Raw genomic sequence first — 25,071 nt, 5'->3', positions numbered from 1 at the left:
TAATTTTGGTGTGTTAAAATTTTATTATTACATAGTCGGTCGGTTCATGCTTAGGTTCTTAAGTGAACCCATTGACCAAAATTTCTAGCTGCGCCACTGGCTCCGGCCGCACCGCCACCACGCCCATGGGCCGGCCGCCGCCAGCGTTCGCCTCAGCAGAAACAAGAGACACCAGCCGCCGCCGCCCAGTGCTCCTTGCCGCAGCAGCGTCCTGAGGCCCATGGCACAGGACCCCTCCCACCCGCACCGGCAGAGCAAGGACACCGCCGCGCCACCGCCGCCGCAGCAGCAGGAGGATCAGCCCGAGCAGCCGGAGATAGCGCCGCACCAGCCCGCGGCGCCGCCGGAGCCGCACCAGCCCCCGCGCGACGCCGTCGTTCAGGAAGCCGCCAGCACCAGCAGCAGCACCGGCAGCGACGCCGGCTCCTCCTGGCTGCAGCTCGGGATCGGCCCGTCCTCGACGTCGCCGCCGCCGCCGCCGTCCTCGCGGCGGAAACGACAGAGGACCGATGACGCGGCTGGCCCCTCGTCCTCCGCACAGCCGGCGGCCGCGCCCCCGGCGCCGCCGCCGCCGCAGCTGCAGCTCTCTCTACAACCGGGGCCTTCGTCGTCGTCCCCGGCGGTGGCGGCGGCGCCGCCGCCGCCCGCCCACGAGGCCGGCACGTGGTTCCTGCTCCGGGCGGCGCAGAATCAGTGAGTACGACATGTCCGCCTCCCGCGAGCGACTTGTCCGGGCAATGTGGGTGGTTAGCTCATGCCGTTGCCGCTGATCCATGCAGGAGGAGGGATCCGCCATTGCCGCAGGTTCCGAGGAGCTACTTGAGGGTTAGGTTAGCATCTCAACTCTCCTAGAGATCTCCATGTGCGTCTCCGTGCACCACCTACCATGTCCATGGTTCCCTCTCCCACTCTTTTTTTGATTAGAACGAACCGGCCGCCGACGGCGACGACGACTTTGCTTAATTAATTCCTTTGCGTTATTATTAATTTAAGTTTTGATTACATATTCCTTTGATTAATCTGTGCTGTTTGATCATGCCACATTGACCTGTTCTGGTGTTGATGGGCAGCAGAGACGGGAGGATGACAGTTAGAGTAGTGATGAGGTACCTGGTTAACAAGCTGGGCCTTGACGACGATTCACAGGTATGGCATGCATGTCGCCTCCCCATATTGCCATGTTTTTCTTTCCTTTTGATTGCTCGCCATTTTTGTTTTCGCCTTCTTGATTATTTTCCATATATGCATCTATGTTTTTCTTTGTTCAATGGGTGTGAATTGAACTTTGCTTAGTCGTTCTTAAAACAACCTTCTAGCTACTAGCTTAGCTAGGTCATTTTGGAGGATCATATCACAAGTTCTTGTTTTGTTAATTGAGATGGATTTGTGTGTGTAAACTTTAATCTTGTTTGATTAAGAGGAGAAGCGAAAATTTTCAACCGTTAAGCTGTCACACGATCAATCTTTAAACTGAAGATGAAAATTAAAGGCGCTAGAAATATTGGAACGAATAGGCTTCCTCGCCAAATTCCACGACATTCGGACCACTCGAGTGGGAGTGTGGGGTGAGCTTGTCAGTCACTGTTAGGAAGAAACTTCATAAAGTAAAAGACTTGTTGAAGAAAAAATACATTTATAATAATAAAAACATTACCTGGCAAATAAATAGCTGCACTTTTAGCCATTGAATATAGTTTGAAAGAGCCGTAATTTATATGCTCAGTTTAGAAAAAGCACTAGAGAACAAGTTTGGAGGAGATGAAGTGACAGGTCGGAGGCACAAATAAGGGCAGGGAGCAGGAAGTTACTACTTGTCACCTGCCCATTGTCTGATTGGCAGCCATCATATATGCATCTGAATCTAACCAAGCTTCTACCATCTAGCTTCTTGCTTTCTCTCTCTCCATCTCCCTCTCTCTCTCTCTCTGTTCTCCATTGTAGAGAGAGAGGGGGTGGTGTGTGAGCGAGTGCCTTTACCTGCAGCGCCAAATATTGGTTGGTGAAAGGAGCTTTAGAGCTACGGACAGTAGTTTAGATGTCGAGGTTCCCATCCCATAGGTGTTTGTTGTTGTTGTTGTGACAAATGGTGTAGGTGACGGGTGTGCGTCTCACCTGTTACATCAGGGAAGGAGGGCGCCCTCCCGACCCGGACCCCATGATTAAGGGCTCTGTACTCTCTCTCTCTCTCTACACCTCTCTATATATCTCTCTCTACCTCTCTCTATCTTCTCTCTCATCAAACTAAGCTTAATGCATGCTTTTGTGGCTGCCTCATTAAAGTTTGGTCTGGTTTCTTTCTCCTCTCTCTAGAGATCTTTGGACATGCATGCATATATAGATAAATATACCCGTGCGTTGCTACGGACAAAGTTGGTATAAGTATCCAATACATATAATTGCCCGTCGTTAATTTGTAGGGATCTAAATGTGGATGGCGGGCTGGTCCGACTCACATACGGGACTAAGTCCCACCTATCAATGACCAAACTAAAAATTTAGGTGGGATCGTCACGTATAGATACAGACACCAACAATAGGGAATATATACAATGCCACACCACTGCTATAATACCATATATATTTTCACGTCCATGTATAGTTGCCAGCTGTTATGCACCTCTCTTTAGGTTTACACATACATGCATTGCCCATGCATGATGGCTGGGAGCTTAACTTGCTCACAAATTTTACCTGAAATGGAAGGGCCCAAGAAGCCCTGTTCTTGAAGGAAATTAGTACTTGAAGTGTGAGGGTGGTGTTGAGTTTACTTGAAGATATTACTGCCCACCCAAACAGAAAAAAAGGGGGCCATGTCTCACCTAATCCAGTGAAAGTCATGCACCATCCTTTGCACCACAATGGCACAATGTGTAGTGCTTTTGCCTGTGGAATATATGCATGCCCCTGCCATGACCAGGAAGCAACCCTCTCTCTCTCTCTCTCTCTCTCTCTCTCTCTCTCTCTCTCTCTCTCTATCTCTAGTCTCTGTGTGTGGCGGAAGATGTTATCATAATGGTCTCTGGATCCTTGCTGCAACCAGGCCGGCCAGGCTTGTGGTTGTGGACCTGCCATGCTCCCTGCAGGCAAATATATACAAACAGTAGCTATGTTCCATTCTCAGCAAGGGGTAATAGCTCCAGCAACCTAGCTAGCAGTCCCTCTGATTTTTTTATATTTTCTCCCCATTGAATGAGCTAGTAAAATTAGGTGCAAAGAAGTTAATCTGTTTAGATTAACAATTGGGAGATTAACATGTACCTTTTTTCCTTTGGGAAAGGGAGAAGTCAACATTATTATTCTTGGGCAACCACTAGATTAACCCTGCTTACGCCACACTGAGTGTAGAGCACATCAGGATTTTGATCCTATAGCAGAGTAACTCTGATAGTTTGCGCATTTCAGAACATTTTTCCGTTTCAGTGGGAATTCAGTTTTACCTATGTGACGACACATTCGAAAACTATTAGAAGTTGCATAAGAGAGCAACGAGAAAACTAGTATATATTTGGGGGAAAAAAACTCTCAATGTTTTTCTCCTGGTAACACAGAAAATCACAGCCCATAGATATCCAACAGCACTTTAAATAGAAAGATGCCTACCAGCAGGGTAATTATCACTTTTTTTCGATCTGCTCAAATAAAGCCAATGGAGGTCTCTATATATGCGCAAGCTAACAGTTGCTGCAAAAAACTGGAGACTGTCGGTGCTGCATCTGCATGGGTGGTTGTTAGTTGAAGTAGTAGCAGTGGCACCAGGGAACAATTTGTGGAGCATCACCTCAGCACAACAATATGGAGCCAGTTCCAACAGACAAAAAACGTCACAGACCAAGACATTGAATCTGTAGCAAGTATTTGCTACATCAACCTGAATACAATATCTGAATCTACTGAAAGTTATTTGACATGCGTACTTGTGCCTTTCTGTCATGCATATTATTCTATAACAGGAACAAAAATGGTGGAAATTGTACAATTACTGAAATAAATGTACTGAATGAAAAGATTGCACTTGATCATCTAGTAACAAAAAGTATGTGACAAGATGAATCACCATATATATACTCGGGAATCGGGAATTCACGTGTCTATATAGTACGTTAGTAGCTTAATTCTATTAGATCATCATAGTGCTGGAGGAATCCAAACCGGCGCTTTCTGATCGATTTCTGTAAAAGAGGGTCAAGTGATTCCTCAGCCCTACATTGTACTGGCCTCTGCTTTCTAGTAAAGTAGGTGGATATATGTAGAGCAGTCCGGCATCTTAAATTTGATTTCCTGTTTCCAAATTTTTAAAATTATACACGCTACTTCAGTTCAATATTGGAGCGCGTAAGTGAAAACTAAAGATGCTAATGTTTTTGTCGAACACTTAGTTAGTAAATTTATTTAATTTTTTAGTTCAAATGCTTTTCAACGTGTAATAATATAATGCATGCATGGGCATGTAATGTATTTGAGTAGAAAAAAAATGAAGTGGAGTAGCCATGCCTCTTAATTGTAAAGTATGCATATTGTGAAAACTTGATATTCTAAATTCTTCATTTAGTGGATAGTTGTGGGTTCTACTCTTACAAATTGCCACAAAGAAAAACATTATTATATATATACTCTTTAAATATATTATGCTGAAATTAGGTATACTATGTTTAAGAGTTGTGAAATCTAACACAATAACATTAATAAGCACTAAGATTAATAAATGCAAAAACTTAGAAAGATCTATATATATACAAAATCCACTGAAGCAAATAATTAATTTTATTGAATGATGGCACCATGCTATTTGTAGTTTTCACCCGAAGTAGGCTTATCTCAAGAAATATTTCTTAAGATTGCGCCGATTTCATCTAAAACTGAACACACATTACAGACCGTTTTTATATTCAGACGGCGTATAATTTATAATCATTGATGTCCTTAAAATACGTTACCTCACCTTCAACTTAGTACGTATATATGTCCTTTTCAGCTCATTACATATTAAAACCATATGTGTAATGTCAAATTACAACTTTCAGTTAGGTGATGAGCTACTTCAAATTTTATTTTGTTCTGTCAATATCTTGGATCTTCCTACGTACACTTTCACTACTCTCTAAATTTAGTCTATCTAGAGCGGTAGGTGTGAGCCATGCATGTATAGAGCTTTAATTTGTTTTTTTATGTTTAGATACCTTCTAGTAGCTAGGCGGCTCATTATTCAACTTTGTCTTCCTTTCATCTTTTTATCACTTCCTCTTTCATAACACTTGAGTATTGGTCTTGCATTGGCTTTTTTTCTGATCTCTGTTGTGTAGGTATGTGTACATATATAATTATGCTTTTTGTGGCATATAGTTTTGTCAGTGCTAGTGTAGTTGTTGCCTAGTAGTATATATATATGAAACCAAGATTCTTTGGTAAGCATTGTGCGGGGAAAAAATGACGATGCACCAGCCGTTCTACCCTAGTCTAAAATTTTAGTTGTTGATTGAAAAGCGAAGGCTTCATCATTTGGATTCGAACACTTTACACACTTTTCATGGTGCCTTTTCTACTTTCATCCAACTAAGAAGCCAGGTTAATCTGAACTCAGAAGGCAATCAAATAATAAGCTGATCAAAAAGTCCTTTCGAAAAAGTACACGCACCACAGTTCTATAATTTTGGGACAACCATCATGCACGGGAATAAAAATTTAATTGGATTTCATTTCCACGCACAAAAGTGTCACTGCATGCATATCCATTTCTAAAGTGAATGCAATTCCAATGTGAAGGATTTTGTTCAATGTCCCCTTTTTTTCCTTCTAGAATTAAAATAAGAGATTTTTAAAAAATATTATTCTATTTTAGTAAGAAGAAATAAAACCCAATCCAAATTTTCTCTTCAATTTTGTGGCCAAACATCACTACTGGAAATGAAGATTTCCCTATGTGTGACTAATTAATCTGTCGATATTTGAAGAACACACAGAACAAATTAAACTGTGATGAATTTTCCTGTCGGCTACGACTAGGGTGGTGTCAGTTTTTTATATTCCCAAATAAAATTGCACCCATAGAAAAATTAAAGGTAACTGAAAAATAATTGTTTTGCCTGTGGGGTTATCTATCGGTTTTTTTTTGTCAGTGACCCGATAGAAACCATTTTCCTGTCGGTTATAGGCATTTTTCTATCGGTTCTCCACCCATAGGGAAATCTTCGTTTCCAGTAATGCATGTGGGTTGCAAGGTAAAGTAATATTAAGTTTGGTAAAGTGAAAATATAATCGATCATATATAGGACAATGAACAAAAAGGAAGCCGTAACCTCATTCCCACCAGCTAGCTCATCTCTCTTGGCTCTTCATTCGCTTTTTTACCACTTTGGTGTCCTCCACCCACTTCCATCCGCCGCCTTTACTAGGCTTGTACTAGCCTTGTGTAATTTCATCATCTTCTAGAGTTCATGTTGACCATCAGCGAAAGGACCTCTAGCTTATTACTTGGTTAGATGGCTCTAGCAGCACTCCTCAGGTCCTATAGGTTCGACTCCCGACAGACGAATTTCATGTTAAGGTTAAAAAAACGGCTAACCAGAGAAGCCAGGGTTTGGAGAATTTTCTCGAACGGAAAGCCGAAGTCGCTTCCTCTTAATAAAATACAGCGAGATAAGGTTGAAGTCGCTTCCTCTTAACAAATACGGCGGGGGCCGTCATATACCTCCCCCGGTCGAGTTTATGTGTAGACCATCATCATCACTCAACAAACACGCCAGCACTAACCATCAACCTAGTCCGCCAGCACTAGCTATACACTACCCTCGCGTTCTTAGATATACAGCATTGCACTGCGCTAAGAATAGCGGCCACCTGGAGTTTAGTTGTCAGTTGTCACTTGGCCCTGCACTAGCGCACGCACACGCGCACAGCAAGGCAGGGCTCCCGTTGGACGGGTGGTGGTGGTCGTGGTGGTGGTGGTGGCGGCGGCCATCACACATGCCGTTGCTGGAGCTTTCAGGAATGGGGACGTGAGACCTAACACATACACGCGGGCGCCATCAGCGGATGGGACTTGATCGATCGCGCCACGACTACCATTCTTCAGTTCGTGCTGATGCTTGCAGTGCATGGAATACATAATTGGGCATGCAGCACGTACGTATCCTTTTCAATCAATTAATCGCATGGCTCGATCGATCCTCTCCTCCGATCCCGTGCGGGGCGCCCGGTTTTGAAATAAAAGTAGTGGTTCGTTTGAAGCCCGGCAACAGCATCCACCGTAGAGGTGAAGCCACAAATCATGGCTCCACCGGCTTCATAAATGGCTTCCACCTCGGTGGAGGTAAAGCCGGAATTGAAGACGATGTCATTTTGCTAAATATTTTTTTAAACGGCTTTAGCTCCACTAAAGAACCCACTGCATTAAAGGAGTCGGAGCCATAGCTGTTTTTGAAGTCATAGTTGTGCTAAACGGAGCCTTAGTTTTCCGTTGCACAATTAATATATTTCACATATTTTAGAGTGGATCTCCAACCATATTTTGACACGGTAGGAGCACCCATGTGGATACGTGTGAGGGTACACCTTACATGTAGGTTTGACATGTTGGGCTCATTTGGGAGGGCTCCGGCAACGGCTCCCCAGCAGCTCCTGAGGAAGCCATACCAAACGCCTGCACCGGAGGAGCGCTTCTTCTGTGCCAGTTGGGAGAGCTGGAGCCCTTATTTTCAATGTTGAACAGGCGGAATCACAAAACCCAGCTCTGCCTGCTCCCGCCAAACGTGCCTGTACTCACATAGAAAGATAATATTTGAGTTCTGTGACGTGGATCAATACGAAGCTCGCTAATTAAGGTCCCATTTCACGGGAATTTACAACTTAGGAGAGAAATAGCATGAGGTGAGGCATTGAGGTTTCTCTCCATGTTGCATCCCAAAACACCTCTCATGACTTTTATGCATTCTAAGGCCCTGTTTGTTTCCGCTTTTCTGAACCTCGCTTCTCTGAGAATCAAGATTCTGAGAGAAGCCAGCTGTTTAGAGAATGGGCTGTCTGAATAAATTGGGTGTCTGGCAATCCTGATTATTTTGAGTCGATTCTTTGAGTTGAGTGATAAAATGTCTAAAATGTCATTGAAGTTGATGATATCTTGTTTTTTTCTCAATACCAGCAGAATTCATTAATTCATTAATGCTGAATCCCTGTTTATACGTTCTTCTTCTCTACGCCCCCCCCCCCCAACGCTTACACGCTCGCCCGACGCCGGCTCACGTACGCCGCACGGCTGCCCACTACTCGGCCACCTCGAGCTCCTATTGCTGCATAATCGCCGATGAAATTGGTCCCCTATGGCGAGTTTCAGTTCAATTGCTTGGACTCGAAGCGTCCTTGTTTCAAACCGAACCCAATTGAGCACTCATCTTCACAAATCCATGTCAAGGATGGAAGGAGTCGAAGTTCTCCCCGGCGGAAACAAAGCTTCTCTACTAGAATCCATAGCGCGAGGAGAGCTTGTCCATGTGCGCTAGCTCCTGCAGCAGCGCCGTGTAAACAGGGGACGACTGGGGCGCCAGGGGCCGGCGGCGCTACTGACCCCGGGGAGAAAAGATGGCGCAGCAACGCTCCGGGGGCCGTAGGGGCAACGCTCGACGCAGATCCGGAGCCAGGGAGGAAGGACAACCCGATTTCGAGCAGGGAGGAGGCGCGCCGGAGGTGGGAGGAGGCTTACCGGAGCAGGGGACGGCAAGCCAAGGGGCGGCCGGAGGGGGCGACGCGCTCGGGGAGGGGGTAGAGGAGGAAAAATCGGTTCGATTATGGGCTACACGAGTTCTGTGCGGCGGTGGGAAGAATCCAACCTCACATTGTTTTTGTGCTTTCCTAGGGAGCCTTTGGCAGGGCTTCGCGAGCGGCTCCACCGCCGGCTCCGGCAGGAGCCCTGCCGAATGGGTGCGCTGACGACGGGCTCCAAGGGGAGCGCTCCAGAGAGCTGGAGCTCTTTTCCCAGCTGCTTCGACGGAGCCGGTGTCACCAGCTCCGGCTCCAGCTCCACCGGTTGGAGGAGCCCTTCCAAACAGGGCCCTAGTAAGCGGCGGTCTACATAATCGAAAAATAATCGAAAAATAATCGAAATGTTTGGGTTGGCTTTTCGCTTATTTCCATCTAGTTTCCACTTATAAGCGGAAACAAACAGGCACTAAATCATATCGTTGTAGGATTCAGAGTGCTAGGCATTCCATTCCAATAATGCAATCTGATTCTACGTCTCCATCAAGCTGCCAACTCACAATCGAGCTAATAATCTTAGGTTGTCCACTCACGCGCACACCAATCGCTGGGCACTGCTGTACTACCGAGACCTGGCGAGATCACGATCCGTGCTGCATGTTTGGTGATGATTAGACGATCGATAAGAGTACAGTTCCCCATCGCGCCGTCGCGGTCCCCGTAGTAATCACGTCGAGGATACACCGTACCGGCCGGCCGGCCGGTTGCTGTGCTAGCTTGTGTATTCCGACGACGGATGGATCCCCACCCCCCACACACCGACACAACCAATCATCGTTTCCTGCCGACTGTACATGGGACACTATGGGCCCTGACCGACAAGCATCGCGTTACATGACTGTCACGTCACCAATTTCGATGCATCACAAATGGATTTTATGGTTTTAATTTGGAACTGGAATTATTTTTTTTGCACATCTGGAAATTCCAACGTAGGACAAGAATATACATGTTCAAGTGCCTTCAACTTTTCTAGTCCTTGAGTGTTTAAAAACATGCCCACTGTCCACTGAGTTAGGATTTGAGAAACTCTGGTGTAAGCCCTGCAGCTTCGTATGCGGCCATGTACACTTTGGTCCACCACTACACACATACTAGATGCCTTTGTATTCTACTAACCCAACACCTCAATCTAGTTTAGCCCAGCATTAGCTGACAAGATATCCATCATTGCCTCCACCTTCCGTGGTGCTCGTGTCCGTGTAACTGGACGTCACTTCTATTTGCTCATCAATGGTGGGTGTTGTTGGTATAGGCGGCATTTTCTCGAAAAGCAAAAGCTTTACAAACATGCATGTAGGCACTGCTGCAGCGCCAATATGCATGTTAAATGTAAAAAAATATGATGTTTTACTTTGTTTTTAAAAATTACGCTTTTAAAACTTATCGGGTCTAGTTTTTACGAAAAAATTCTAAGAAGATGCATTTACTCTCTTTGTTAGGTCAATGAAATGATTAAGTGCTGACTGGTGAGATGCATGCTGATGATACATCTGTTGGATTCTGCTGCTCTCTTCTTCCATTTCTCATGTCCTTTTGTGTCCATTTCCCACTGTTCGCCTACAGTGCCATTTCCACCATTCTCACCATGTGTAAATGTTACTCGATGTGTAGCCGTGTAGGCCGATTAGCCGTGCAAACCGTTTCGACCGTGTAGAGGCCGTTTAAACGGCCATGTATACCGACTTTCTGCTAAACAATGGGTGACCGACCATTCACCTTTTAATGTTTAGGCTAGCAATTGCCATTTCCAATCGGCCTAAAAGAGAGTTAAAATTACATAAACACGAGAAAATCCACCATTTGTCAAAGAAGATTTAAGAAATACCAAGGATATCTGTCTGATTGTACCTGCTTTATTCCATCCAGGATTCACAAATCCAATGGAAGTATGTGACATAAAAATTCTGTAGACAATAACAGACAGGATGTTTGCTAAAATTTCAGGACTTAGTTTGTTGTAGGGTGGACAAAATCCTAAAATTATAGGACAAACCTTAAAATGTCTTATTATGTATAAAGCAAATCTATTCAATTTATTGGCGAGTTTTACTGCACTTAGAGCCTTAGAGGGCACTAGTCCTAGATTGTGTAATAAATCTTTTAAAAATTTATCCAACATATACACATTGAACTTTTTTCAATTCCTAGACCGAATGTAGTAGCTGACCAACCTGGCTACTTTGCTTGCCACAACTTCCACTAGTAATTGTCACAAACACTGTTTTTACAGCATCATTATAATACTGCAGTTAAGCATGCATGTGACATTGACTTCACTGCCACTGTGGGCACTTGTGAGCAGTAACATGCAGTATCTAGGCCTTCCAAGAGAGGCCAGCCACCCCAAGGTAGTTAGGTCTACTTGTAGCCTAGCATTCACCCAACCACTGAGCGCCAAGTGTCCACATAAAAATACGTGAAAAATATGCTTTACGTCCTAACCACTAGGCATGTCGTGTCTTGATCCTTTGTTTGTTTCCTCAAGAACTGTGGCCCATAACACCCGCATCAGTCCAGATCTAGTCATGCTAGCTCATAGCCAGCAGATGCTTGGCAGTTAGCTGCTGACCACTTAGCTAATGCACCACATGTTTCCGTGCCATAACTCTGAATTAAGCACCATACTTTTTGGTGGCAATAGTAAGGGAAAATGGGAATACTAATCAGTTTCTTAACATTCCTACAAAGTGATAATTAGAACGATAGATGATAACGCATATAACATGAGGTAGATGCATGTGTTTCACTTACGTGACAGCCATCACCATCGCAACAGTAGTTTCCTCGACCTTTGCACGTTGTATAATAAATTTGCTCTTTTTCGTGCCATTCCAATCTGAAAAGAGAAATAAAAGAAGTGGGGTCAAAAATTAGGCAGCATCTAGAGAATCATGGACAGGCCCCATCTTGCATCAGCAATAAAGAGATTATTTCTTTCTACTGGGGCCCTTTCCTAATGATTGTTCTCCAGCCGTTTTTCTCTGGTGAAACCAGGCTATCAGGCTCTGCTGCACCCACTGGATTGTTTTATTTTCTTGGAAGCCTTGCATTGTATTGCAGCCACTGGTAGCTTCATTGTTAGGTGTGGCATCAAGGGCAATGTTTATGATCCCAGTGGCTATTGGACTGTCACTGTTAAACAGTGTACTGGGAAGAAGTGCATATATGGTATAACACTCCATCAGGAACTTACAAGCTGGACCTAATCCTGATTTGGTGGGAATTCATGTTAGTGTCTACCTCCCCTCATAAAACTTCTGGCAGTTTTGACAGAAGATAACTACAAAGACACCTATAGAAAAGGATAACAGCAATTTTCAAATTTTCTGAAAGGTCCCTTTGACCTCGCGGGAAGCAGGGGAGGAATGTCCTATATCCTGTTTGCAGCAGAGTTGTGGGGATCGGGCGGTAATGAGTGGAGACATGTGGTTCAATGACGATCCAGAAGTGAAATACGTAGTTTTATGAAAGTCACCACTCTGATATGCACTAATAGAGTAGCTTCATTCAATAACAAAGGAATAGTCACCGGAGACTGTACTCATTTATCAAAACCTGATCATTTTCCCTTGCAACAAAATAAGTTACGAAAAAAATGAGGTTTCTACTAAAACTGTCCCAGTTTGGCTTTGCTGATAATATAGTGAAAAGTTCTGATGCAGCACCATTCTTCTCTTGAGAAAAGCTCGCATGTAGTGCATCATTAGATTGTCAGAAGAATTGATTTAGTAATTAGATTTCAGATCCTGCTGTGGGTGACATTTCAACAACTCAAACCCTTAAAAAGTAATATAGAAAGAACCCAGGAAATGGCAAGGAAGAAATTGAAATGCATCAATCATATGTCCAGATTTAGCATCTAATGTGAACAATTACTGAACTGGCAAAAAAATTTGAACAAAAATATATAAAACAGTAAATGCCACTAGGACAAAACAAGCCAGTATATTTTAGTTTTTTCTCATACATGAATAATAATTTATTGTGTGCTCATAACCTTTGCTTTGAAAATCATAATGATAGCAAGAATGATTGACAATATAAAAATACATTAGATTCCACAATCATGATGATAGCAAGAAATGCTTGACCGTAAAAACTCATTAACATGTATTTGTTTATGAAATGCAGTTAGAGATTACCTGTCGAGGGCAGCGCCTTCTGCCAACGATGACCCTGCAGCAGGTCCGCGACACTATTTGGCGCCCTGTGCCAGCTGAGGCCGCAGCGGTTTTGCCGGCCCCTGGCTCACCAAGCACAAACCAGATCATGACACTGTATTACGGCAGAAGCTAGCACCTGGAGATTGGAGCATCAACAGACACAAACAACTTTTCACACTGTAATTAGTTTTCACTGCCCACAGGAACTGATCCCCTTTTTTCCCCTCCCCTAACATCTAATCCTCACCACAGAATTCACTGAGAAAGAACAGTAGAACACCAAGGATGGTAGATTATAGGTAACACCCAAATGTAACTGTACTTCAAAACCCTGAGAAATAATTCTTTCATATTTATTTAGTTCAAAGATTTATTTTGTTCCAGTTGCTTTGCCCTCTTTGCTGGTATACTGAATCCAAGCATTTGGAAATAAATAAGTGTCATAAGTCTAGGTTCCTAGTAAGATTTTTACACGCTTTTAACCTAGAGAAATAAATGATGGGAAAACAAATGTTCAGGACATAAGAAACATATCTACAGGACACCAAGAAAATACAGGTGTAAAATAAAAAAGGGTATATGATAACCGAATGATGTTGCAATGTAGCACAAGGGAAGCGCCACGAAGCAGCATCCCGTGTTCAGGTAGCATGTCAAGATCAATGAAAGAGTCAGGAAAGTAGGAAGTCAACATCAAGGACAAGGAAATGCAAACAATTGCTCACAAGTCAAGATACAAAAGAGAGGAATGCACGCAAACATAACCAAGCACACATTAGTGTACCTATGACACTTACCCAAGGTGAGAAAGAAAAGGAAAACAACAATAACAATGCAAAACAGGAAACCCTGAAAATGAAATGAATAGACAGAAGACTAGCAGGGACTGAAAGTACATTCGGTGCTCACTGTGCTCTGGAGCGTGAACATATTCAATAATACCAAATCCAGCACCTGAGGTATCACCGACAGATGGCATGCTTAAAATATGGGGCTAATTGATGGTAGAAAACATGGTTAAGAATCTCCAGTGTGGCATGCAAGCAATGAACCAGACAAAGTTGAAGCAGTGGGGGTAGGTCCCTTCAACACAAGACACGGCACCAATACCAGCAGTATCAACTGCCACAGTGCACACCGACACTTGATGAAAAGAAAAGGATCACACAACTGATCCAAAGGGCCAACATTAAATCGACTGGCTACTTGCTAAAAGTTGCTTGTCTGTACTGGAAAGGCACTTAAAAGTAGTTGTCGAAACAAGCATAAAAAATTACACAAATACATTAAGGACATCATAAGAAGTAACAAAGCAGACTGATCTGATAGCATATATGCGTGGCTTGTGCCATCTAAGAAAACGAAAATAAAATTATTCATTAAAGCATTTGCCTTGCCAAAAGTGCAAAACATATAATAGGCAACGTCTGACTCAGCTGAATAAAAGTACAAAACTAAATAGTTACTATAAGAATTTCTTCGTTATTTAATGAAGCATATCTGCTGTCCTGTTAATAAAATTGAAGATGAAACTTTCCATGAACAGTGAGATAAAAATAAACATTGGTACTAGCAATATTCCAGCATATCTTAAGCGCAGATGATTGTTTATATTAAAAAGAAAATAATACAATCATACAAGTGGTAGCAATAATATCAAATTGTTAACAGGTAACAAACATAGTGGAACCTTTCACACCCCACCACCTGAGGACACTGACAATAGTACAAAGCACTTCAGGAAAAAAATGACATGATAATTTATACTTATCAACTGCCATAAGCACTGATACAGTACAATACAACAGTATGATAATTTTGTTCAGCACACCACAACGTAAGGTGGCTCCGAGAGTATCATACCATTTATAGCCTTGTCTTTTCATATAAAACTGAACTAGCACACAAGGTTCAAGAAGTTAGTTGGGTTAAAGATAGTATACTAAATTGCCTACCTCATATTAACGTCATGCGGTGACATCTCTGGAAAAAAATTTAATACTAAAATGATTCCCTATTTACACATGTCAGGACAAAGCCCAACATGCGGATTCTCTGTATCATATCAGGAGCCGTTCCAATATAATTGTGACACTTGTCATATATGAAGTAATGCCTTTTCTTTACACAATTTTTTTAGTTCATTTCAAGTTCCCATGCCATAGATTTCTTTCTCAATTAGACCTAAACCTGACTTTAGAATATGGAACAAGGAGACCAGCAATTGGAGCTAGACTCAAGACATGTCAAATCTGAATCACAATATTGACCATTGAAAATCTATTATTCCTAGGCCATGAAAAAATAAACAACAATGGCGGTGTTATATGGAGTAGCACCAACAACAACAAACAACAACATAGCCTTTTTTCCCAAGCAAGTTGGGGTAGGCTAGAGATGAAACCCGAAAGAAATAATTTCAAGGTTCAGGCACATTGATAGCTAGTCTCCAAGCGCTCCTATCCAAAACTATCTCTTTAGAGATATTCCAATCCTTAAGGTCTCTCTTAACCGACTCATCCCACGTCAGTTTAGGTCTACCTCTAACCCTCTTTACATTATCGACCCGCTCAAGAACCCCATTACGCACCGGCGCCTCAGGAGGCCTTCGTTGGACATGTCCAAACCATCTCAGCCGATGCTGGGTAAGTTTCTCCTCAATTGGTGCCACCCCGACCCTATCCCGAATAACTTCGTTCCGGACTCTATCCCTCCTTGTGTGCCCGCAAAACCACCGCAACATCCACATCTCTGCTACACTCAGTTGCTGGACATGTCGCCTTTTTGTAGGCCAACATTCAGCACCGTATAACATCGCCGGACGAATTGTTGTCCTATAGAATTTGTCTTTTAGCTTTTGTGGCACCCTCTTGTCACAAAGGATGCCAGAAGCTTGCCGCCATTTCAACCAGCCAGCTGAAATTCTATACACAACATCTTCATCAATGTCGCCATCCTTTTGTAGCACCGATCCTAAATACCAAAAGTATCCTTCTGGACCACCACTTGCCCATCTAGACTAACGTCTCCCCCCTCATGCCTAGTCGCGCTGAAATCGCACATCATGTACTCAGTCTTGGTCCTACTAAGTCTGAACCCTTTTGACTCTAACGTGCGTCTCCACAGCTCTAACTTCCTATTAACTCATGTCCTACTCTCGTCAACTAGCACCACATCATCAGCAAAGAGCATACACCAAGGGATCTCACCTTGTATATCCCTTGTGACCTCATCCATCACTAAAGCAAATAAATAAGGGCTCAATGCTGACCCCTGGTGTAGTCTTATGTTAATAGAAAAGTCAGTGGTGTTGCCATCACATGTCCGGACAAACGTCGTCGCATCCTTGTACATATCCTTAATGAGGGTAATGTACTTAATTGGGACTTTGTGCTTCTCCAAGGCCCACCACATGACGTTTCTCGGTACTTTGTCATATGCCTTCTCAAGGTCAATGAAGACCATGTGCAAGTCCTTCTTCTGCTCCCTATATCTCTCCATCAATTGTCGTATTAAGAAAATCGCCTCCATGGTTGACCTTCCAGGCATGAACCCAAATTGGTTTTGGGTCACACTTGTCACTCTTCTTAGGCGATGCCCGATAACCCTCTCCCAAAGCTTCATCGTATGGCTCATCAGCTTAATCCCACGGTAGTTAGTACAATATGGAGTAGCACCAATCAAATAAATAAGATATACCCTCTAGCAAAAATATACCATCTGGCAAAATCTGATACCAAATGCCATCATTATTGGTTCCTTTTCTATCAAAAATGTCTTATGAGAAGGCCAGATTTTTTTTTACTGCTTTGTGCAAAGGCACACTGAGGAGTGCATCTCTCACTTTGTTACATAGGATGCTATGATACCATTTGGCAAATTGCAACCACCTGAAACTTCCAATTCCCAATTACATATATCTGGAGTTATGTTTTTTGCCTTGACTCACGACCTAGTTCTATGCACATCGATTTGCATCACACAACACTTGCGTCCTGAACCCCCTTCGGCCACTTTGTTATAAGCCCATGTACACATTCCAGAATAAACCCCACATATTATGAACGATTCCTATGAACTATTCGTACATAATCTACATTAACAGAAACAATAACTTATCAATCAGTCATCTAGGATCAAGGAAAATAGGACAAATTCAGAAAATTCAAAATACTGAACTAAGTGGCCGCTTGTTGAAGCTTACTTACGTCATAACTTGTCATGTGAAACATTAGTAGGTCCGATGGCTGCTCTGCAGCCAATTTCACAACAAGCTCACCAATTTTCAAAACACCGCTAGCTCAGAAGCATATGTAAACATCAACCTCAACAATAATTAGTTCTAGAGGAGCTCAGTCTTAATGCCTTAGAAATACTAGGGCAAATCCAACATGTATGGAACGCTTTCAAGTACTCATGCCAGTTTAGGATAGTGAAGACAAATCATTTCAAACTACTATAAAGAAATGTTTGCTCTAAAGGACCCACATTAAAAATTAATAGACATCAAGTGCAAAGCCATTAATAAAGTCAAAACCTTGTAATTACCATTCATGCCAGTTCAATTTACGACTAAAACAGAGGTTCACAGCTGCATGCAGTATGTTATTAATTTTAAATGTACTGTGTCATGAGTTGCATACCGTCATACCTGAAGCAACTAATCAGGCATACACACTATATTGAGATACTGTAGCCAGTACCCAACAAGTTGGCTATTAAAGGAAGTTGAATATTCTTTTGTACTGCAATGATGAAAAATTATTTTCATAAAGGCTACTAATTCAATTGCAAAGTGGTAGGACAGGCAAATAATCATCAGCATTGAAACTCAGCCTTTTGTCAGCAGAAGATCAGGTAAGCAAAATCCACACATCGTAACTCAAGTTGTATTTGACTTATAGGTAAGATGTTCCACGTGCCATAAAAAAATGGACTAACTTTCAGCAATGCAAGAATGTCAATACACATTTATGGACATTACTAATACCAAGATAGTTTTGGAAGAGCAACGCAGCATGGACAGACTCCCTACTTGGTACAATCTAGGCGATCCTCAAATACAAGAAGAACTGAAGTTCGTAACGCAAAAAACACAATGCAGGGTTGTGGCATGTTTCACCATTCCAATAACAATGAATCATGTTGAAATTCCACTAATCAGATCCATTTGCATCAAGAAAAAACATTGGAGGATGATGAAATGTATAGAAACATGAGGTCAACAACCCAGCATTAGCATTCCATCTTTTCGTATTTACAGCTTCCGACACAGCATCCTAGCATTTCTATGGAAGCACTACACAACTTCAAAAGCATTAGAGTTAGCGTTCCATCTAAACCTTTCCAACACACTACGCAACGGCACCCGAAACCAGCTAATAAGTTAAAGACCAAACCTTCTCCTTTTTACACTTTGGACATCTCCTACTCCTACGACTGACCGACGCATCCTAAGTCCCCTCGCAAGGTGATGCCGCCGAACTAGCTAGCCTAGCCTAGCACGCCCACAGCAGGGAATGGCAGGCAGAACGTTTCACCTCCGTGGCTGCGGCGGGGGCGGGGCGAGCCTCTGGATGGCGCAGAAGAGCTTGCGGCGCGCCCCGACGGCGCCGATGCCCATGTCCCGGAGGTCGTCCATGGTGAGGCAGGGCAGCACGGCGGCGTCGACCTCGTGCGCCTCGAACGCCGCGGCGTAGCGGCCCATCCCCATCCGCCACAGCCACCCCGCCACATCGGCCACCTCCTCCCCGGACTCCTCCTCCGTCTCCGTCTCGGGCTCCGGCTCCGGCTCCGACCCCGTCTCCTCCTCCTCCCTCCCGTCAGCCTTCCCCCTGGGCTTGCGGGGGCACGCGGCGGCGAGGGCGAGGGTGAGGTCATCGGTGCCGTCGGCGGAGGGTTTTGGGGGGAGGGTTTGGGGCGGGTCCGCGGAGGGGGCCTGGTGGTGCCTGAGGTGCAGGGGTACGCGGGACCTGGTGGCGGGCACGACGGGGACGCGGCGCGGGTGCGGGAGGTGGGACGGGGGCGGGACGGAGCCCGCGAGGCGGACGTTGGGGAGGCGGCGGCGCTTGCCGGCGTCCGAGGACGGCGGCGGCGGTGGCGGCGGCGAGGGGCGGTGGTGGTGGGGCCCGGCGGCGCGGTCCTCGTCCATGGGCGGAATGTCGGGGGGTCAAACGTGGATAGGGACAGCACGGGCGGCGCCTTGTCGTCTCCTTGGCTTGGCTTTCGCTGGAACCGTCTACCGGAAGCTCTAGCGCCGTCGTCTACAGTGATGTCGTAGCGCCTGTGCCTGCCATCTCGCCACCGAGGGTTCGAGCACGCAATTCTTTTTTTTTAAGAAAACAGAACGCAATTTTTCTTCAAAACACAGTACAAATGTAGACACTCGTAAATACACATACATTTACCTCTATGAATATATACAAGCAACCCTATCTCTATAGAAAAAAATCTATATCACCCCCAACTATTGAGGGTGGACTATATCTAGATTGGGGGTTATGTAGTCCACCCTCCATAGTTAGGGGGTGATATAGACTCTCTCAAATCCTTTTCATTTCGGAAGCACAAACTAGATCAGTGTCGTGCTGCACGACCATAGTCACAAAGCTCCCGGGTCAATCGGGTCGAAAAACGGGGTCTAGGGTCGGCACTTTATAGAATTATGGTACGAAAGAGGTATTACCCTTTCGAAACGAGAATCCAAAATTTGGTACTTGACTCCATCGTTTATGGGTCAATGACAATGGGATAGTGTTTTGGGTCGAGGGTTGCATCACCAAACTGGTAGACGAATATAGGTACTTCCATGTTAAGCATTTGACAGAAAAGGCCCATGAAAACAACCCAAACCCAAGTATAAATAGTCATCACCACCCATCTTATCCAATCGTTGTTCTTCCCCACACCTTTATCTAGGCTGCATTCGCCGTCACACCCCGATGTCCCCTCCGCTTCCTCCGTCCATGCTGCTGCCTAACGTCCCTTCTTCACCATCGCCCGGCCGCCACGGCCTGTCGTCGCCTCCTCTTCGACTGCTGCCTGACGCCCCCTCTTGACACCTCCTTCGCCATCGCTTTTGCTTGAAGTCCCATCCTACCTCTCTGGTGCTCGGCGTTCCCGTCGGGACCGCCCACCGCTGGGATAGCGCCATGGAACACCGCTGAATCTGCCTGTGCCTACGTTGTTGGCGGAGTTAGAGGAGGCGCCGCTGTGATGCCATGTCGGTAAGCATTTGCATCTTGTCCCCTCTCAAATCGTCCTTGCGGCAGTGGTGCGACAGCCGTCAAGATTTGGAGCTCGTCCCATGATGAACCTGTGCAGCAATGGAATAGCGACCCGTCCTGAATCGGGAGATCGATCAACCCCTGTAGTCCCCGACCTCCGATTCGAGATGGCGTTCCGGGGTCATAGATCAAGTTCTCGACCCCGAATTCTGTGACTATGACATGTCAACTCTGTGAAGTGCAAAAATCCTAACATGTTCACGCTACAACGAGAGTAAACTATCGGCCCCCATATATTTTTGGACGTGACAGCCCCCGTATATTCAAGTACACATAATGCCTCTGTATGTGCTATGCTATTCCTTTCACGAAGCATTATGCATTTTGAAAATGGAATACTATGCCATCTTAACAAGGTAATCAAACGAGTTTTGAACTTTTTTTTTGCGAGGACTGTAGAACTGGAAGAACTAACCATAAAACTTATTGAATTGGCCCAATGTAGCATCAACGTGAAGGCATGAAGCAGCACCACGACGCTGCAACTTTCAGCTCAACAATTCTCTGGACTGAACTTAAAAAAAAAACATTTCAGTGATCTTGTAGCATCTATGGCTGGTATTTCTATAAAAATTTGCCTATCTGCCACTGTGTCGCGAGATTTCTAGGGTACCCACAGCCGGGTGGCGGAACGCACCCGCCTATTCCCAGAGAGGGAGTGCTCGGGAAGGTACTAGAAGATTGGGCTGATCTAGCTCTGAGATAAGCACACAAGAACACACGATCTAGAGTGGTTCGGGCCGCCGGAGCGTAATACCCTACATCCACTGGGAGAAGTTTTGATCTCTGTTGTGTATGAATCTATCCTCTGCCGGGCCTTGGCTCTCACCCAGCCTGAGTTTTCCTTCTAGCGGGCGCCCCCTTTTATAGACCAAGGGGGCGGATACATAGGACGTTGGGCCCCGACAAGTGGGCCCAACGTGACTGCGCAGCATACTGCGCAGAGTATTTAAATGGCTACAGTGGTTACGAATCTTTCCTCCGATACGCTCCCACGCCCTGCTAGCGCTATGACAAAAGGTGGCCTTCTCTTGTCCCGTCAGCAAGGTGTCCGTTGGGGGAGCGTAGCTTGCGGCGTGGCCTATGGAGGCTATTATGTAGGCGTCATAATGGGTGAAGCCGAGCCGTCGTATCCATCTGTTACGGCAGACTGGCAGGCGCGGCGTGGGCGGCGCTAGCAGCCCCACTATCTTGGTAATACGCGATTAATAGTGTCCTCTGGTCAAAGTATCGCCTCGGCTTCTGCTACATCAATGCGGACGTCCTCCTGTCATAATGAATGCAGCGGTAGGTGAACCTTAATAAGGAGACCAAGCGGCCTTATATACGTGTCTGGGCCTGTTGACACGTGGTGGCCCCGGACCACCCCGAGGCGGGGTGACGATTCCTTTCCTTGGAGAGGGGTCCGGTTACTATACAGGGGGTCCCGGACCCCATGGGGGTCCGGGATTCCCTGGGGATCCGGTCCTCTTCGGGAGGTCCGGAGCTTCCGGCCGTTCGGGCTGGTCGCCAGCTTTTCCCGGGACACGTGGTGCTCCCGGACCTTTCCCAACCAGGGGACGGGTCCGGGACCGCTGTTGGGTGAGCAGGGCTCCGGACCGCAGGGGTCCGGCTGCTGGACGTAGTTAAGGAAAAACTACAAGGCTCTTGCCTAGACGCAGCAAGAGGGGGTACCCCAGTCCTGGGGTACCGACAGTGGCCCCCGGGCCCACCTCGGGAGAGGCACGAACCCGCGGGTGGGGCCACTAACGAGATGTGTTTCTACGCAAACTTGATTGCGTCGGTGTGCTCATACAAAGAGCGGGTGCTCCGGACCCCTGAGGCCGGTACACCGGTTGCCAGGTTCAGGCTCTAGAGTGCTCTCCACAGGGCGACGAAGGTGTAGGCTTAGGGTGTGGAACCAAGCTAAGCGGCTACACAGACCTCGGATCGCTTAGGGAGCAAGCACCACGACCCGGACCTGGCTCTAGGCGACCGTGGCGAGCGGTCTCCGCCGGAGCGGGCCACCGGAGTGGACTTGACGCGACCGTGGCGAGCGGTCTCCGCCGGAGCGGGCCACCGGAGTGGACTTGAGGCGACCGTGGCGAGCGGTCTCCACCGGAGCGAGCCACCGGAGTGGACTTGAGTCGACCGTGGCGAGCGGTCTCCGCCGGAGCGGGCCACCGGAGTGGACTTGAGGCGACCGTGGCGAGCGGTCTCCGCCGGAGCGGGCCACCGGAGTGGACTTGAGGCGACCGTGGGGAGCGGTCTCCGCCGGAGCGGGCCACCGGAGTGGACTTGAGGCGACCGTGGCGAGCGGTCTCCGCCGGAGCGGGCCACCGGAGTGGACTTGAGTCGACCGTGGCGAGCGGTCTCCCCGGAGCGGGCCACCGGAGTGGACTTGAGGCGACCGTGGCGAGCGGTCTCCGCCGGAGCGGGCCACGGAGTGGACTTGAGTCGACCGTGGCGAGCGGTCTCCGCCGGAGCGGGCCACCGGAGTGGACTTGAGTCGACCGTGGCGAGCGGTCTCCGCCGGAGCGGGCCACCGGAGTGGACTTGAGGCGACCGTGGCGAGCGGTCTCCGCCGGAGCGGGCCACCGGAGTGGACTTGAGGCGACCGTGGCGAGCGGTCTCCGCCGGAGCGGGCCACCGGAGTGGACTTGAGGCGACCGTGGCGAGCGGTCTCCGCCAGAGCGGGCCACCGGAGTGGACTTGAGGCGACCGTGGCGAGCGTCTCCGCCGGAGCGGGCCACCGGAGTGGACTTGAGTCGACCGTGGTGAGCGGGTGGCGAGCGGTCTCCGCCGGAGCGGGCCACCGGAGTGGACTTGAGTCGACCGTGGCGAGCGGTCTCCGCCGGAGCGGGCCACCGGAGTGGACTTGAGGCGACCGTGGCGAGCGGGTCTCCGCCGGAGCGGGCCACCGGAGTGGACTTGAGGCGACCGTGGGGAGCGGTCTCCGCCGGAGCGGGCCACGGAGTGGACTTGAGGCGACCGTGGCGAGCGGTCTTCCGCCGGAGCGGGGCCACCGGAGTGGACTTGAGTCGACCGTGGCGAGCGGTCTCCGCCGGAGCGGGCCACCGGAGTGGACTGGAGGCGACTGTGGCGAGCGGTCTCCGCCGGAGCGGGCCACCGGAGTGGACTTGAGGCGACCGTGGCGAGCGGTCTCCGCCGGAGCGGGCCACCGGAGTGGACTTGAGGCGACCGTGGCGAGCGGTCTCCGCCGGAGCGGGGCCACCGGAGTGGACTTGAGGCGACCGTGGCGAGCGGTCTCCGCCGGAGCGGGCCACCGGAGTGGACTTGAGGCGACCGTGGCGAGCGGTCTCCGCGGAGCGGGCCACCGGAGTGGACTTGAGTCGACCGTGGCGAGCGGTCTCCGCCGGAGCGGGCCACCGGAGTGGACTTGAGGCGACCGTGGCGAGAGGTCTCCGCCGGAGCGGGCCACCGGAGTGGACTTGAGGCGACCGTGGCGAGCGGTCTCCGCCGGAGCGGGCCACCGGAGTGGACTTGAGTCGTTGCTGATGATCCGATGAAATATATCACCGGATCTGAGAGTAAGGTGCGAGAAACCAAGCCTTATACTAGAAGGGAGCTCGGGACCTCTAAAGACAGCAGTTCTCGGATACTAGAGTACTTATAACAGGGTAGTGAAGTACGTAAACTTAGGGTACATTACCAGGCTAAGCTACGCGGAGCTTCTCTACCCCAGGATACGAGTACTACTTCTCCGGACCAGGTCCTTAGGGGTCCGAACTGCCTTCCAGCTTGAAGGGGTGTCCCCACCTGGCCACAAGCCAGCAACTTATCTTGGATTGTTAGCAATAATAGGAAGATTCTGTTTTAGAGGAAAGAATAGCTAAACCAAGGTGAATAAATGTAATCAAGGTGGAGCCTAGATAAAACTGAGAAAGATCTCCTTTATTATTGTGGTTGTCACGGTATACATCAGAGGTCGGGATTACGAGGTCGGACCTCTACCGCTCCGGACCGAAGCTTGCCTATTTGTGCGATAAGGCCAGAGGTCGGGTTTACAAGGTCGGACCTTGACCGCTCTGGACTCACACGTAGGCACCACGTTATTACAAAGGAGGAATTTTCCTAGCCCTATTTTAGGAGTAACCTTCGGTTGCATTCTATACAGCATGTTCTTCTCTTGATTGGGAGTGGTATCACTACTCCGGGGTTCTTCATGGTCGTCGGAGGTGAAGGCGCCCTGGATGTGCCTGAACTGCATCATCCAGCATCACCTCGGGAGCTCGGGGGGCCACTCCTTGCCTAAGAGCTGTCATATGCTTAGGTAGCATGAGACAAATTCTTTGGCCTTGAATGGGAGAGGCCCCCTGCCGCCGCCGTCGTCTGCCGATGGAAGCCAGACGCCCTTGCGCAGCAGAAGGACCGGTGCGAAGCGCGGAGAGGTGCGGTCGTTCGCCGGCTTATCCTTGGTGCTAGCGCCAGGGGCCCCCGCGCCTGGCGGCGGGGCCCTGTCTGCAGCAGCACCAAGCTCCTCGGGCGGTGCTGGCGACGGCAGGACGACATGGCCAACTTCCTCCGGGATGGCCGTCGGCTCCAGGCTCCATGTTGAGAGAAAGCCTTGAACCGACGTCATGCCGCCGGAGAGGAAGCATGGCCGTTGCTTGAGAGAAAACCTTGAGCCGACGTAGGGGCGGCAGCGCCCAGCAACGCCTCCGCTGTGCGTTGCCGCGCCGGCTCTGAGGTGTCGCAGTGGCGACGCACAACAAACGCCGCTGCCGCGCGCCGCCACATCGTGGGCGTTGTCGCCCCAGTGCCACAGCATGCGGCGTGGGTGACGCCCTGCCTTCCTTCATCTTCTCGTTCATCGTTGCAGAGGATGAACACGGCCCCAGAAGCCTGAAGATCCAGCCAGCGCCTGATCC

General features: G+C 47.7%; 2 protein-coding genes across 5 annotated transcripts; one reads left to right on the top strand and one right to left on the bottom strand.

The window, feature by feature from the left end:
* Positions 1–41: 41 nt before the first annotated feature.
* LOC120699456 (protein LAX PANICLE 2-like) lies at positions 42–13,297 on the top strand. 4 transcript variants are annotated; one of them, XM_039983460.1, is made up of 4 exons: positions 42–693; positions 780–830; positions 1,071–1,146; positions 10,191–10,394. In XM_039983460.1, exons 1-4 carry the CDS (start codon positions 221–223, stop codon positions 10,212–10,214), a joined length of 624 nt encoding a protein of 207 aa, XP_039839394.1. In that variant the 5' UTR covers positions 42–220; the 3' UTR covers positions 10,215–10,394. The 4 variants fall into 4 exon arrangements, with proteins under 4 accessions (XP_039839394.1, XP_039839395.1, XP_039839393.1 ...); XM_039983461.1 differs by having other exon boundaries at positions 71–693; positions 1,074–1,146; XM_039983459.1 differs by lacking the exon at positions 10,191–10,394 and adding an exon at positions 12,883–13,297 and having other exon boundaries at positions 76–693; positions 1,074–1,146.
* Positions 13,298–18,057: 4,760 nt separating this feature from the next.
* LOC120699455 (WAS/WASL-interacting protein family member 1-like) lies at positions 18,058–19,144 on the bottom strand. Its single transcript, XM_039983456.1, has one exon. The coding sequence runs from the start codon at positions 19,063–19,065 to the stop codon at positions 18,451–18,453; it is 615 nt and encodes a 204-aa protein (XP_039839390.1). The 5' UTR covers positions 19,066–19,144; the 3' UTR covers positions 18,058–18,450.
* Between the last annotated feature and the right edge of the window lie 5,927 nt (positions 19,145–25,071).

This window comes from Panicum virgatum, chromosome 3K (genome assembly GCF_016808335.1).
Source record: "Panicum virgatum strain AP13 chromosome 3K, P.virgatum_v5, whole genome shotgun sequence".
Taxonomy (NCBI): domain Eukaryota; kingdom Viridiplantae; phylum Streptophyta; class Magnoliopsida; order Poales; family Poaceae; genus Panicum; species Panicum virgatum.
The sequence above is the reverse complement of the archived record's forward strand: the minus strand, read 5'-3'. Positions and strand labels throughout refer to the sequence as shown.